This window comes from Rhinoraja longicauda, chromosome 8 (assembly GCF_053455715.1).
Source record: "Rhinoraja longicauda isolate Sanriku21f chromosome 8, sRhiLon1.1, whole genome shotgun sequence".
NCBI lineage: Eukaryota > Metazoa > Chordata > Chondrichthyes > Rajiformes > Arhynchobatidae > Rhinoraja > Rhinoraja longicauda.
In genome coordinates this window covers 58,692,874-58,710,083 of record NC_135960.1, presented here as the reverse complement: position 1 = coordinate 58,710,083, position 17,210 = coordinate 58,692,874, and the positions used below count along the sequence as shown (strand labels likewise).

General features: G+C 45.8%; 1 protein-coding gene across 1 annotated transcript in view; it reads right to left on the bottom strand.

Annotated features, from left to right (window-relative positions):
• Positions 1 to 8,081, bottom strand: part of zc3h15 (zinc finger CCCH-type containing 15) — a 28,755-nt gene extending 20,674 nt beyond the window's left edge. Inside the window, exon 1 of the mRNA XM_078404072.1 lies at positions 7,849 to 8,081. Within this exon, the coding sequence (XP_078260198.1) occupies positions 7,849 to 7,920 (72 nt within the window). The 5' untranslated portion in view covers positions 7,921 to 8,081. The remainder of the gene's footprint in view (positions 1 to 7,848) is intronic.
• Positions 8,082 to 17,210: the final 9,129 nt, after the last annotated feature.

Here is a 17,210-nt window from a genome sequence, read left to right as displayed (position 1 = left end):
TCTTTTTTTCCCGAAAATAGCAAGCTAAAACAAGGGGCTCGAAGAGCTAATTTCTGAACTTGTTCTTATTGCTTTCATGCCAATCCACAGAACGATCTGCAAATTTTCACAAACATGTGCTTCAGGTTACTGACAGGTACAAGCGTTTATACAGTCCTATCTTGAGTGGTCTGTATCAATACTGAATCAAATTAGCTTAGCTTTTCCAAAACTGGTAGTTCTAAAAATAAGCAAAGTATCACAACTTATCATCACGGTTAAGACAAGGGAGCATAAATGTTAACTGGCCCTTTGCCTTCTCTCCTGATGCACCCAAAACATTCACCCAAAATGTCGACTATCCCTTTGCTTCCACAGTGCTGCTTGGCCCATTTGGCTCCACCAGCAGTTTGACTTTAAATTCAGCACAAATATCAAAAGCAAATATTCACGGATGAACACTACAGTGATGAATCAACACTCATAAAGGAACATCACGAGGTCTCAATTGTAGTATTTGGACAAAAACAAAAAGTCATCCAATTATGATAAAAGGTCATCCACCTGAAATAATGTCGACATTATGCTGGCAAGTTCACACCAAATATAGGCATGAAAACTCGCTGACAATGTCACAGACGAATCAGAATGTCGCTTCACAGCACATTAAGTCTAGTAGTGCGGCACAAATTTGATAGAATTCACGACTATTTATGTCATAAAATCTGTTCATGGACCCTGAGCAAGTTAGATATGGCATGAGATCCAGAAGCTCATGTATTTTTGTGAAAGTCAAAGACAAGTTACATTTTTATTTGTTGAAACTATCTTGCATTAGGTTGATTAAAAAAATTAATTAGTTTTTGAATGACCCAGAACATAACTTTTACTGATAGCAAAAGTGCCATCCTGCCGTTGCCATCTCTAAGCACTTGTTTTATAGGCGATATTTGTTTTTATGCGCTCAATTACCCCACATAGTGCCCCAACACTAGAGCTTTGCCAACTTTGCCCAATGTGATTCCTTCAAGCAAATTCTTTACTTAGATTCCTGTAAGGAAAGAGCAGAGCAGGACCCGTGTGGGCAACAGTTCCACTCTGCAAAACCTCAAGCATTATTTCTGATTCCATCTCATTAACTTACGCTTGATCAGAGTAACTCCAACATGTGTTATTCTAAGAATGGAGCCTCAATGTGTCGATGTGGGACACAACTTAATGGATCACGGATCTAGGTTATTGAACACTCACAGTATCAGTGGGATCGCTTTCCACAGAATGGCTTGGAAAAAGCCCGTCAAAGTACTTGCAATAGACAATAGGTGCAGGAGGAGGCCATTCGGCCCTTCGAGCCAGCACCGCCATTCAATGTGATCATGGCTGATCATTCTCAATCAGTACCCCGTTCCTGCCTTCTCCCCATACCCCCTTGCATAGCATAAACAGATTTATATCAGAAACATAGAAAATAGGTGCAAGGTTAGGGCATTCGGCCCTTTGAGCCAGCACCGCCTTTCAATATGATTATGGATGATCATCCAAAATCAGTACCCCATTCTGGCTTTTCCCCCATATCCCTTAATTCCTAATGTTTTAGAAAGAGGGCAATCGAGGGCAAAGATGCAGCACTTAGAATATGGGAGGAAACAGGCGCACCAATACAAAAACACACATGGTCTTAAAGAGAATATGCAAAATGCATACTGACAAAAATCAGAATTGACCCAAAGTTGCTGGAGCTGAGACAGCTGCACAACCAGAGGTGCCACAGAAACTGGTCGAGCCATACAAATAGCTCAATGCGTATGTTGGGTAATATACTTCATGGTTTGAGTCTAGAGAAGAGCGCCGACCTGAAACATTGCTTTCCTTCCATCAATTCCTTCCATAAATGCTGCCCGAGCCGCTGAGTTACTCCAGCATGTTTTTTTGTACTCAAATTTCCAGCATCTGCAGTTCTGTGGCTCCATGTAGTTTTTAGATGTTGAGGAATTGGATTTCAAAACACCTCCATACGGAATTTCCCAGAACTCTTTTCCCAAATTGGCCTTTGACTGTTAAATCTATTCTTGACTCAACTAGGTGATTACCTGCACGAAAGAATTGCAGAGATGCTGGTTTACACCGAAGATAGACACAAAATGCTCCGAATAACTCAGCAGGACAGGCAGCATCTCTGGAGAGAAGGAATGGGTGACGTTTCGGGTCGGGGTCTCAATCTAAAATGTCACCTATTCCTTCTCTCCAGAGATGCTGCCTGTCCCGTTGACTTCATATTTATATTATTTTCATATTTCAGCGCGGAAACAGGCCTTTACGGCCCACCAAGTCCGCGCCGCCCAGCGATCCCCGCACATTAACACTATCCTACACACAATAGACAATAGGTGCAGGAGTAGGCCATTCAGCCCTTCGAGCCAGCACCGCCATTCAATGCGATCATGGCTGATCACTCTCAATCAGTACCCCGTTCCTGCCTTCTCCCCATACCCCCTCACTCCGCTATCCTTAAGAGCTCTATCCAGCTCTCTCTTGAAAGCATCCAACGAACTGGCCTCCACTGCCTTCTGAGGCAGAGAATTCCACACCTTCACCACTCTCTGACTGAAAAAGTTCTTCCTCATCTCCGTTCTAAATGGCCTACCCCTTATTCTTAAACTGTGGCCCCTTGTTCTGGACTCCCCCAACATTGGGAACATGTTTCCTGCCTCTAATGTGTCCAATCCCCTAATTATCTTATATGTTTCAATAAGATCCCCCCTCATCCTTCTAAATTCCAGTGTATACAAGCCCAATCGCTCCAGCCTTTCAACATACGACAGTCCCGCCATTCCGGGAATTAACCTAGTGAACCTACGCTGCACGCCCTCCATAGCAAGAATATCCTTCCTCAAATTTGGAGACCAAAACTGCACTCAGTACTCCAGGTGCGGTCTCACCAGGGCCCGGTACAACTGTAGAAGGACCTCTTTGCTCCTATACTCAACTCCTCTTGTTACGAAGGCCAACATTCCATTGGCTTTCTTCACTGCCTGCTGTACCTGCATGCTTCCTTTCATTGACTGATGCACTAGGACACCCAGATCTCGTTGAACTCCCCCTCCTCCTAACTTGACACCATTCAGATAGGGACAATTAAAAAAAAAAACATTTACCCAGTCAATTAACCTACATCCAGCATTTTGTGTCTTTCTTGGGTGATTACCTTGCTGGTGGTGGGTGGAGAACACGTATCTGTTGCCTTGTTGCAAAACCCGACTATAAGAAACTCAGAAGGTTTGCCTGTCTTTTTGGCAAGCATTTTTTTTTGCAATATTACAGCTAATTATATATTCCAACTTCTTGGAAGATGGAATGTGCAACTTTGAGATTCTATTTTAAGAGTCATTAACTATTAAGAGGTAGGCTGCAAATTGAATATGCCACAAATAAGCAACAACAAAATTTCAAACATCAAGCATGCCCGTAACAAAGAAAATACTAGGTAAAATACAAATCAAAATGAATGGTGACGACTGCAATGGATCTTTGTGGCCAGCTGCAGATGGGACTGTAAAACTATGCTAAAATGGTACCTCTTCCAAATGAACTCAGTGGACTGCTATGTACATTCTGTACTGACCAGGGGCGATTGTGCTTATGTACCACGATAGACATGCAAAAAAAATATTTCACTGTACCTGCTACACGTGACAATAAAGAAACCATAAAGAAACCATCTAACCACCCCCAAAAACATAAGAATCTAAGTGGATGCGCCCAACAACCTCCTTTAGATGAAATAGCAAGCTAATGAAGGCCCTCTCTGCTTTCTCACGTGTATTTAAAAGATCCTGCAGCACTATTCTGAAAATCAAAGATATCCTTGTCAATGTGACCACAAAAAACAAAACTATATCTGGTCATTATCACTTCAAGAGCTTATCACTTCACTTCACTTTCTGAAGGCCCCAATGAACAACTATCAATGAGCATTCTTCTATCACCGACCTTCCTGATCAGTACACCTAACCATCTTTGTCGCTCTACGTAATATGCATATCAATGCCACTCGGCAACCACTAATTAGACTGTATGCTCAGTCATAATGCTCAAGAACAACTGTAATGACTGCAGTGGTATTCTGACTAAGTGAAAGTGTCTGCAACAAGGGCCCCTCACCTATCTATGCTTTTGCTTGTTTGCTGCTATGGCAATTCAGCTTTCACCACAATCACGTTTTTTAACCAAACCTTTCCTCCAGCTTTTTTCCAAGCATCTCATACTTTGTCTCCTGCCCCGTCAAAGATTTCCATCAGTCTCTGCAAGCAAATAATTTATACAGCAGCATTTTCTTTGACAGCTCAATAATAAATTCAATACCACCAATTTCTCTCTCCCATGATTTTGATCACTTATGAAATAAGTCACATAGATTTTTCTGCCCAAGCTTCCAGAGTGAGACATTTTTGATGGCAATATATACATCAAAACATCACATGTCCTTAGATCCCATCCACTCAAAACACTTCCTAAAACAATTATAACTGCAATTTTAGACCCCAATTGTTGAAAAGTCAGCTTTAATTCACCATAACTCACAACCATGTTCTAACATTGGTACCAGTATCATACTAATTCTTTCTGCAGTATCACTTCATGTTCCCTTAAAATCAAGAATATGTTCTATCCCACCAACCAATCCTGGCCTCCTTATCCTGCTCTAAATTCTCCACAAAATACTCCTCCAAGCCCAGGATAAATAGTACTCTCAATGTGTTATATTCTCAGTTTGTGGTTAGAGGACCTTCACAGTTTCACTATCCACCTGTGCCGATACCACAAATGATTCAACCTTGGCCCACTTTATCTAAACATTGATCCCAACTACAACAAACACAGGCATAAGTCAGATTCCATTCATGTGCAGACAAAACACCTTCCCATTGATTCTGCTTGTATGCTGCAATATTCTCAATGCTATTTCAAGCTAAATTAGACTATTTGCACTAAACACAAAGGAACTCAGCGGCCAGGCAACATCTGTGGAATAAATGGACAGATGCTTCTGGTTGAGACCTTCTTCAGACCGATAGTGGTTGGGGGCAAGAAAACGCAAGAGGTAAAGGCACAAAGCATGGCAAGTGATAGGTGGATACCGGTGAGGGTGTTTTGATTGGAAGATGGGTGAACAAAGGTTTGTGATGAGAAGGAGACAAAAGGGTGCCAGATATGGAGAGAAAAGGAGTGAAATGGAAAGCCAGAGGGAGGGATTATGGGTGGAAAGGGATAGGGGAAATGGGAGATAAAAGGGAAATGAGAGATACATAGACAATAGGTGCAGGAGTAGGCCAATCGGCCCTTCGAGCCAGCACCACCATTCAATGTGATCATGGCTGATCATCCACAATCAGTACCCTGTTCCTGCCTTCTCCCCATATCCCTTGATCCTGCTAGCTCTAAGAGCTCTATCTAACTCTCTTTTGAATGCATCTAGTGAATCGGCCTCCACTGCATTCTGAGGCAGAGAATTCCACAAATTCACAACTCTGGGTGAAAAAGTTTTTCCTCATCTCAGTTCTAAATGGCCTACCCCTTATTCTTAAATTGTAGTCCCTGATTCTGGACTCCCCCAACATCAGGAACATGTTTCCTGGATCTAGCGTGTCCAATCCTTTAATAATTTTATGTTTCAGGGAGGGAGATGAGGGTACAAAGGAGGGGAAAGGAGCAGAGGGTGGTAGATAGTGGAAGAAATGTGTTCGTGCTAGTGGGGTTGGTATTACATTAAATTAGATAATTCAATCTTCATACCATCGGGTTGCAAGCTATCAAGTGGAAAACAAGGTGCTATTCTTCCATATTGCCTGCCTCTTTCTGGCATGAGAGGAGGCCAAAGACAAAGGTTAATATGGGAAAGGGGAGTTAAAATAATTAGCAATCTGGAGATCCAGCAGGTCTTGGCAAACAGTGTGCAAGTGTCGGCAAAACGGGCACCTAGTTTATATATGGTCTCACATGTGTAAACGAGGGCACATCAGGAGCTAAGGTTTGAAGAGGTGCATGTGAACCTGTCTCACCTGGAAGCACAGCTAGGGTCCCTGCATAGAGGCGAGGGAGGAGGTATAGGGACTAATGTTACATCTCCTGCGGTCTCTGGGGAAAGTACCTTGGAAGAGATGAGTGAACCAGGGTAAGTGGTCTCCGTGGAAGCAGAAAGGGGTGGAGGCCAAAAGATGCAACTGGTGGTGGGATCAGGTTGAAGATGGTGGAAATGTCAGAGTTTGATGTGTTGGACGTGGAGGCTGGAGGGGGTAATTGAGTAGATAGGAAACACCCATGGATATTTATACAGAAAACCTAAATTTATTAAAGTTCCTTAAGTTATTGTTAAAGATTAGGAAAATTAATTAACATATTAATTAACAGGATGAGACTTTAGGCATTCAGAATTTGGGTCACATTCAACTGATAAATGTATTCACGAATCAGAGGAATGCAGGGAATGTATGTCCCTGTTGCTGACGACAAAGATAAGTGGCAATTTTACACTGTGCATATGCATATCATTTTCTTATCTAACAAATTTTAAATGAAAGGTCATAAATGTGACATATAGATTTCAATATAGACCAGAGAGGTTTCAAAAGATAAAATAGACCATTCTCTAAAAAAACGATTAAAGAGCTAAAAGTGGAGATTCAACAAAAACCAAGGATCCATTTATATAGACAGAAAATAAAAATCAAATGTTAATATTTTTATAGTTAAAGAACGTGAATAGAAGCCAAAGCAAATCATGACTTGCTTGATCACGTGTCATGTTTTGTGTTTGGTTTTGAGCTGCAACTAGACAGATAAACTGGACTTGGTGTAGATTGCTAGAACAACTCAATTGGGTTAAATTACAAGTTAACCACCCATGATTACATTTCTTAAAATTCAAGTTGAAGAGTGATTTGGTTGACATTTTCAAGCAATGGGATAACTGATAGCAGAGGTAGAAAATTAAAGCTCTCATCTTTAAATTTGCGTTGCATTATAACTTTGGAAGCACCCTTTCTGGGCGACTATTTGGATACCTTGGGTATGCAAGCAAAGAATTTCACTGTGACTTGTCACATGTGACAATAAAGCATTCATTCATTCCCAATTCACATCTCAGTCTGCTGGTGCTCTGAAGTCAAGGACGAAATGATAAATCCTTCATTTTCTTCTCTAAATTATATAATTCTTTCCAAATCTAGATCAGTGGTTCAGAAGGGTGGACATTGCTAGGCTGTCAAGTGAACACTCAACTACAATGTCAAAACAAGTTCCTGCTTATCTCTCGGAAGGAGGCAGAAGGAAACTTATTGAACTTAAGCAGGGCAGGGGACAGAAGATAGACACAAAATGCTGGAGTAATTCAGCAGGACAGGCAGCATCTCTGGAGAGGAATGGGTGACGTTTTGGGTCGAGACCCTTCTTCAGACTAAGTCTGAAACCGGAATCTGCAGCTCCTTCCTACACATTAAGTTGGGGACAGGTCCGGTCAGCAAGGAGCGAGGGTGCAAACCAATGCACGGCAAATCGGAAGAGCCAAGTTAGAAATCAGGCCAGGATGGGCAGTGACACTTTGCACGGTCCCTGCCCGGGTTACTACAATGCCGGGAACAGGGAGAGGGGTGGCGCGTAAGGGAAGGGTGAGTGGGACGGAAGAGCCAGGAGCGGCGTGGGGCCCCTGCCCTGCCACATGGTCTACGTGCCCGCCATCGCCCAGCCGGGGATAGTCAGAGCAGCAAGAGGAGGAGGAGGCGGGCATGTGCGGCCTCATTCCCGGCCCGCCATGCCGGACCCAGACCCGGGGCCTATACTATACTGTACATCATGGGTCGGCTGCTCGCTCACCTCTATAACCTTCTCCTTCTTCTTCTGATCGGTCTTCTTGCTGGGCTGGCTGGACGTTTTCTTGGGGGGCATGTCACTGTGTCTGCCGCTGCTGCTGCCGCCGCCGCTTCCTTCCCTCTTTCCCTTTCTCCTGTTCCTCCGCCGCCGTCAAACCTCGATGCCGCGCTCAGGGGGCCAGGCCGCCGCGCCGTGCCGCGCCGTCCGCTGGGTAATGCCGGCTCGCGCGGACGCCCTGGCAACCACAATAGGGCGGGGGCGAGGGCGCGCACGCAAGTTCACTGTGACCGGCGGTTGATCGGTGGGTCGGGCGCGCACGCAAGCTCACTGTGACCGGCGGTTGATCGGGCGGGGGCGCGCACGCAAGCGCACTGTGACCCGCGGTTGATCGGACGGGCGGGGGCGCGCACGCAAGCTCACTATGACCGGCGGTTGATCGGGCGGGCGGCGGCGCGCACGCAAGCGCACTGTGACCGGCGGTTGGTCGGGGCGCGCACACAAGTGTGTTCATCGCCGCCTTCGGTTGTTGTCCTCCTTCAGAGTCGCTCCTACATCTCAGTGAGTTGTTGCTGCCTTGGGATCACATGGAACGAATCAAATTGGTTGTAGACTGTCCCGCTGAGTTATTTCAGCATCTTTTGTCCAATGGTCCATTGTTGGCTGAGGCCGGGGAAGGAGGCATACAAACAGTGAAATTAATCAGGGGGACGGCGAGACTGGTCTGGGAAGGACGGCATGGATGGTGGCGCAGCGGTGGAGTTGCTGCCTTACAGAGACCCGGGTTCGATCCCGACCGCGTTTGCTGTGCTGTCTGTACGGAGTTTGTACGTTTTCCCCGTGACCTGCGTGGGTTTTCTCCGAGATCTTCGGTTTCCTCCCACACACCAAAGACGTACAGGTTGAAGTTATTTGGCTTGGTATAAGTGTAAATTATCCCCAGTGTGTGTAGGATAGTGTTAATGTGCGGGGGTTGCTGGTCGGCGTGGGCTGAAGGGCCTGTTTCCGTGCTGTATCTCTGAACTAAAAACTGGACTAAAAGGGATGGGGGGAGAGAGAGAGAGAGAGAGAGAGAGAGAGAGGAGGGGGGGGGTAAAACAAGGGGTTACTTGAAGTTGGAGAAATCTATTTTCATATCGCTGCCCAAGCAAAATATGAGGTGCTGTTCCTGCAATTTGCATTGGATTAACTGGCAGTGGAGGCCCAGGACAGCAAGGTCAGTGTGGGAATGGGAAGGGGAGTTAAAGTGTTTAGCAACCGGGAGAATGCGTGGGCTCAGGCAGACTAACTAGGCAGAGGTTATAAAACTGTACACAAAGCAATAAAAGGTGCCCATGGAGAGAATAGGGTACCTAAACTACCAGTGTAGTCGTTCATATGTGGAACTACGGGAGATGGGTGAGGCCTTAACTGAATGCTGGTCTGTATTTACCAAGGAGAGCATACAGCGTAGAGCAGTACAGCACAGGGACGGGCCCTTTTTGTCTTCTCATGATGCCAAGTTAAACTAATCTCATGTAGACACAAGGGACTGCCGATCCTGCTTGACAATTAAACAAACACAAAGTGCGGGAATAACTCAATGTGTAACTCATCATTGTCCATGTTCAGTCAGGGCTATTCTTCAGACATCTGCCTACACACGATCCAGATCCATCCACTTCTGGCATATCCATGTGCTTCTTTAAAAGCTTCTTAAATAGGGGCAATTGTAGCTGCCTCCACCATCACCCAGGCAGTGTGATACAGGTTTTACCGGGATGTTGCTGGGACTGGTGGACTTGAGTTATAAGGAGAGACTGGATAGGTTGGGACCGTTTTCTCTGGAGTGAAGGAAGCTAAGGGATGATCTTATGGAGGTTTATAAAAGCTCTGAAATGGCGCCTGTCTGTGGCGACATGTTGCAAGCAGCACAGCAGAAAATCATCAAATATAGTAGTTCTGAGTTTAACTGTATAAAAGAGCCAGCAGAAATCAGCGCTGTAACTGACAAGCTGCTAATGCATTTAAACGCATCAGCGCTATTGCGATCTATCGGCAGCGACGGAGCTACTGACTGTAAGAATCCCCGTCCTTGCAGAGGATCGGCGGAACAGTAAGTACAGTACTGGAAACATCGGGGAGGCCTCCATTGTGTCTGGAAACGTGGCCGATGGGCAGGACTACAAGTCAGACTGAAATGCAGGGATCTACGATCCCCTCTCCAGCCAATGTTCAATCACTTGAAAATAGAGTGAAGGACTTAAGGTTAAGGCTGCTTTACCAAAGGGAGCTAAGGGAATGCCTTGTGCTCTATTTCACAGAGACATGGGTCAGCCCCAGCTCCCCAGACTCAGCCATCCAGCCTAAACGGGTTCTCCATCTATCGAATGGACCGAATGCAAGCATCGGGGAAAGGGAGAGGCAGGGGTGCCTACCACATGGTCAACTCTGCGTGGTGCTCAGACGTGGCAGTTCTGCCTAACTCTTGCTCTCCACACCTGGAACATCTGGCGGTGAAGTGTCGCCCCATCTACCTCCAGAGGGAATTCACCTCCATCATCCTGACCATGGTCTAAATCCCACCCCAGGCAGAAGTCCGTCTAGCACTGGAGGAGCTGCACACCATGGTCAACAAGCACCAGTCAGCGTATCCCAAAGCCTTTACCATCATAGTCAGGGACTTCAACACAGCTACCCTGATAAAAATTACTCCCGAATTCCCACCAACATGTCTCCTGCAGCACCAAAGGATTAAACACACTTGACTATTGCTATACGACCATCAGGTGGGCACCGCGGGGGGTTGAATGCATCCTTGACAAGGATTGTAACATAGTTGTCTAGTAGTTTATTTAGTATATTTGTTTGTCATGTATTATGGTGGTGGGTTCTGTTCCATTTGATTGTATTGTAAATATTATTTTTAACAATTGAATTCATTTTTTGAAAAAAGAAAGGAAGGAAGGAGAGAGGGAGGAAGGAAGGAGGAAGAAAGGAAGGTGGGAGGGAGAAAGAAAGAGCTGGTTACACAGCTCACACAGCTGGGTGCCTGCACATCTCTGCAAATGGATCCTCCACTTATCAACAGACCACAGTCTGTTCGAATTGGCAGAAGCATTTCTTCCTCAATAACTATCAATACGGGAGCACCTCAAGTCTGTGTGCTCAGCCCCCTGCTCTACTCACTCTATACTCACGACTGTACAGCCGGACACAATACGAACTCCATCTTCAAGTTCGCCGATGACACCACCGTTGTTGGACGAATTACAGATGGTGATGAGACAGAGTCTCGAAGCGAGATCGATCGATTGACCAAGTGGTGCCAGCACAACTACCTGGCTCTCAATGTCAGTGAGACCAATGAACTGATTGTGGACTTTGGAAGAGGAAGGATGAGTGTTGTAGTGACCGTATAATAACAGAAGCCTTACACCTGGATAACGATCCAAAGACTTTATTAACTACATAGCAAGCACGACCTCACGCCTGCACGTTCCACTTCACTAACACGAATCTCGCAAGCAGTGGTCACTGAAAAGCTGATGGGGCGTAACTACAAAAGCATGACACATAACATGAGTGACACCATTACACTAATCTACATCCCCCCTCTTAAAGAATCAACAGCGATACAGACCCATAAACTAAGCACGTCATGTATAACAATCGATGACAAACTGGAGGGAAGTTAAACATAGTCTGGATACTTCACAACCGGCCTGCAAACATGACCAGCACGTGTACGATAGAGACCATCTCCATTCTTATCCGGGGAGAGAGCAGGTGATTCCACAGGTGAGGGAAACTGAATCAATGTCCCCGGAGACGAAGCAGGAAACTGTGGAACAGGCGATGAATATGGAGACAAAGATGGAACAGGCAGAGGAGCTGTTGCAGACATGGATTGTTGCAAAAGCATGCGAGTGCCACTAGGCGCAAACGGAAGCGAACTTGTACTATCTGGGCAATACAGAGGAGGAACTGGCTCGTTCACAGGCAGGATGTGTCGCCTGTTACGTCGGTAGGTACCGCCATCGGCACTAACGATATATGAGCGTGGCTCTGAAGCAATTCCAGAAATTACTACGATACGGTCATGGCCTCTGTCAGTCTGTAAGCGGACCACCTGCCCTTTGGTCAGTGGTGGCAGTGGCCTACTTGTCTTGTCAAACCGTCGGTTTTGAATGTCACGCTTTTGTTGCAACCTGGATTGAACCTCCCCCGGTGGAAACACTTGTGGGACCAAAGCCTGATTGGCTACAGGCACTGTGGCACGGGTTTGCCTTGACAATAAACGTTGAGCGGGTGAACCCAAGATGGGGTCACGGGAGATGTTGCGTAAGTTAAGCAGATCCAGGAATATGTCCGATTTTGCTCTGTACGAATGTTCCATGAGCTGTTTTGCACTTTTGACAGCCCGTTCAGCCAGCCCGTTAGACTGGATATTCCGGGCTGCTGGTGATGTGGTGAAAATTCCAGTGTCTAGCGAACTCCCTGAATTGTTGGCTGGTGAATAGATTGCCGTTGTCAGTTAGCAGTTTGCCCGGGGATCCATGGACTGAAAAGTGGCGAGATAACTTCGAAATCACTCCGCTGGAAGTGGGGCTGCTGAGAAAATCAATGTCGAGCCATCCTGAATAAGAATCCACGAGCACCAGGTATTGTTTGCCATGCCAATCAAATATGTCAGCTGCGACTTTAGACCACGGGAGCTCAGGTACCGGATGTGAAAGAAGGGGTTGCTTTTGTTGGCGAGGTGTCAAACTGTTACACACTGCGCAGGATGCCACATTCTCGGTGATGTATTCGGCCATGCCAGGCCAGTAAAACGTACTTCTTGCCCGTGAAACAGTGGCTTCAGCACCCAGATGTCCCGCATGGACAGCGTTAAAATACCGGTGATACAGCAAAGCAGGAACCACGGCCTTGTGTCCTTTTAAAATAATGCCATCTTGCACAGCAAAGAAGGGCCGTACTGGCAGCGGAACGTTGTAGCGTTTGTCTGGCCAGCCGCGCTTAATGACGGAGGTTAGCGACCGTAGGGCATTGTCAACAGCAGTGTGGGCAACCAGGTCCTCCATGCAGGACGAAGGGATAAAAGACACACACATCGCAACAAAGTCGTCATCCGGCGAAGGCGGACCCTCGCAGGTCTTCCGGGGTGCACGCGAAAGAGTATCGGCCAGGTGCATATCTTTACTGCGTTTGTGGATCAGCACGATGTCATATTTTTGAAGTTGCAGTAACATCCGTTGTAGGCGCGCTGGAGAGGTGTGGATAGGTTTGTTGACAATGCTGATCAGAGGTTGGTGGTCAGTTTCAATTGTGACAGTGCGGCCAAAGACGAAATCGTTGAATTTCTTGCAGGTAAAAACAACCGCTAACAGTTCTTTTTCAATTTGGGCACATCGTTGTTCTGTGTCAGTCATGGTGCGTGAAGCATAGGCAACAGCTTATTGCCATTGCCATCATTCTGAAGGCATGCAGTGCCCAGCCCGTGTTGTGAGGCATCACAAGTAAGAGTAATCGGTAGTTTAGGGTCAAAGTAAGCCAGAGTCGGAGCATCAGACATCCGCCGTTTAAGAGTGTGAAATGCAGTCTGTTGTTGCTCGTGCCAAGTCCAAGCAGAGTCTGTGTGTAAGCTGGCGTAATGGGGCTGAAGTTTCCCTGAAGTCCTGATGAATGAATTTGCTCAAATAGTTGGCCATGCCAAGGAATCTCTGGAAACTGAGCACGTCTGTGGGTGCGGGAAGCTCATTGATAGCACTAGTTTTCGCTGGATCAGTTTTGAGGCCGTCTTTGGTAAATAGATGGCCTAAGTATTCATTTTGGGCATATCATTCACTCTGAATTTGCATTTTAGAGGATTTAGCTTGAGATGGATGGCCTTGGCATGCTTCAACGCTCTTGACAGATTGGCATCGTGCTCGTTGACCGTTTTTCCAGCAATGAGGATATCGTCCACTACAATGGAGCACGGGTAGCCCACAAACAATTGCTCCATGGCTTGTTGAAATACTTCACTGGCAGAACATATACCAAAAGGCATCCGAAGAAATTTATAACGTCCGAATGGAGTGCTTAAAGTTGTCAGCTTAGAGGAGTTATGTTCCAGTGGAATCTGCCAAAATGAGCTCTTGGCATCTAGCACCGTGAATACAGTTGCTTCAGCCATCTGCGCAGCAATCTCATCCACAGTGCGCATGGGATAACGTGGTTGTTTGATCGCTGTGTTTAAGTCCTTGGGGTTGATACAAATCCGCATCTTGTCTCTGTTCTTCTTAGCAGCGACAACCATTGTGGAAACCCAGTCCGAGGGCTCAGATACGGGAGTAAGCACACCCAGAGATACCATTCTGTTAAGTTCACTTTGAACACGATTCCACATAGCGTGGGGAATCTTATGAGCCGGACGAACAACTGGGATTGCCTCAGGGTCAATGGTAATTGTGTACCTGACAGGCAGCTTGCCCAGCTTATCGTTAAACAAATCTTTGTATTGTGTCAGAATTTGATGTGTAAAATCACAGTCTGTAGTCAGAGGACAGACAGAAGGGCTGAAAGTGATCAAACCCATATCTAGGCATGCATCAGCACCCAGTAGGGATGGTACATTCTCACGTACCACGTAAAAATCCAGTATGTGGGCACGTGAGTTGAGACAGCAACGTAACTCAACTTGGCCGATAGGGTGTACTCGAGTTCCAGCAAACGAGACAAGTGATGCAGCTGTTGGAAATAAGGTTTCTGTGTTTTTCAGCTTCTGGAAGACAGCCATACAGATAACGTTGCAGCGCGCTCCCGAGTCGACTTTGAGATAAAGGGTTTTGCCATTAATGAGCAATGCGACCTTGGGATCTAGCTGTTGGTGCACTGAATTAGACAAAGCATGTATATCAATCTCTGCACTTTTGCCAGCTGTTTGTACAACCATGGGAACTGGGTGTGAGAATCGGAGATTGAACCTTCATCATGGGCAAGCGAGTTAACTGACTGTCTCGTTTGAAATCTATTATTGCGTGATCGACAACACTTAATGAAATGGTTTCGTTTGTTGCAGAATCGACCTAGTTTTCCATACGCAGGGCAACGATCATGAACTGCGACATGTGAACCTCCACAGTTGAAGCAATTATCGATCAAACTTAGCTTGGTGACCGGCACTTGAGATAAACAAGGAGAAGTTTGATAAGACATGCTGGCTGCATTAATTTTACGAGCAGCAGAGTGTCCCAGTTTTAATGTGAGTCAATTCAGCTATGCGACAGCGGTTTTCAACAGCCGCTAAGGTTAGGTCAACTTCCCGCAGTAATTCATCGCGCAACTTATCATTCAGTATGCCATGGATTAAACGATCGCGAACAAGACTATCATGAATATCTCCAAATTCGCGTCGACAAGAGATATGCTGAGCGCACTAACGTATAACTCAACAGGTTCTCCTTGTTTTTGACCCCTTGAAAAGAATTTATGGCGTTCAATGCTCACATTGATTTGTAACTCACATAATTGTCAGAATTTACGTAGGAGACATTCAGGGTCACAGATAGACTCCGCAGCAATTTGGTCACCATTAGCCTCAACTCTAGCCGGTGCATAGTGAAATCTTCCGGCACGACGAGCAGCTTCCGTGCCAGCCAAATTAAGAAGGATTGATGCAAGAAGAGCAGGAACAGCCGTAGGGTATGCAGCATCAATGTAGATTGAACAATCCTCCTCAAAGGCATGCCGCCGTTCTGCGAGATCCGCATCAAACACCAAGATCTCCGGTTTCCTGAGAGCAGAAGCCATCGCACACAGTAGAAAAATAACAAACTAAGATAAAAGCAAGAGAAAAACAATAGAATTTGGATTAAGTCCGTACACTCCTGACACCATGTTGTGGTCGTATAATAACAGAAGCCTTACACTTGGATAACGATCCAAAGACTTTATTAACTACATAGCAAGCACGACCTCACGCCTGCACGTTCCACTTACACTAACCCGAATCTCGCAAGCAGTGGTCACTCAAAAGCTAATGGGGCATAACTACAAAAGCATGACGCATTACATGAGTGACACCATTACACTAATCTACAAAATCCAGCAGTCCACACCCATATTCAGGGAGGCAAGACAACATTAAGACATGGCTGATTAGTGGCGTGGCTTAAAAGTGCATGGAATGAGCATCTCAAAACAAGAGAAATCCTAACCATGTACCCTTGAAATTCAATGGTATTGCCATCACTATGTATTCGTAAACAAACACCCAAAAGATTCAACCAGATCAAACACATGGCTGAAGAGCAGGCGGGAGGACGGGTATTCTGTGATGAGTGATTCACCTTTTGACATCCCAGGGTCTTTCTACCAGCAACAACACACAAGTCAGGGGTGTGATAGAATACTTTCCACGCCTCTATGAGGGAACAAGCCGGGAGTGTGGGAGAAAACTTTCCACACCTGTATGAGGGCAACTGTTAAAAGCACTCAGCAAGCTTGATACCACGTCTGAAGAAGCATTCTGACCTGAAACGTCACCTGTCCATGTTGTCCAGAGATGCTGTCTGTCTGACAGGCATTTTGTGTCTTTGGTATCAGCAGTTCCTTGTTATTACATTAAGTTTGATACCAAACAGGACAAAGCAGCCTGCCTAATTGACATCCCACCCGCTACCTTTAACATGTCCTCACTCGATCACTGGTGCACTGCAGCTGCCGTACATACCTACTACTAATTCTTTTGTATCTGCAATTTCTCTGTAGCTGTAACACTATATTTTGCACTCTGGTTATTTTTATCTTTGCACTTCTCGTACGCTTGTGTATGGCTTGATTATACTCATGCACGGTATAATTTAAGTGGATAGCACATACAGTTTTTCATTGTACACATGACAATAATAAACCAAAACCAATACCAATTAATGCACTCACTGAGGTTGATCTGACATCACTTCCGAAAACTGTGCTCTTTACCAATGGTTCTGTGTTCTTCACACAAAGGGTGGTGGGTGTATGGAACAAGTTGCCAGAGGAGGTAGTTGAGGCAGGGACTATACCAACATTTAAAAACAGCCAGATACATGGATAGGACAGGTTTGGAGGGATATGGACCAAATGCAGGCAGGTCAGACTCGTGTAGCTGGGACATGTTGGCCGGTGTGGGCAAGTTGGGCCGAAGGGCCTGTTTCCACACTGCATCACTCTAGGACTCCCTGACGGGCAGGGTATGCACAGAGCAATAACATAACATAACATAACATAACAACACTTTATTGTCACTCGGCACAACACCGAGCGAAATTTCAGCAGTCACACAAAATACAGCAAAAAGAAAAGAACACAGGACACCCGACCCCAACACAAACATCCATCACAGTGACTCCAAACACCCC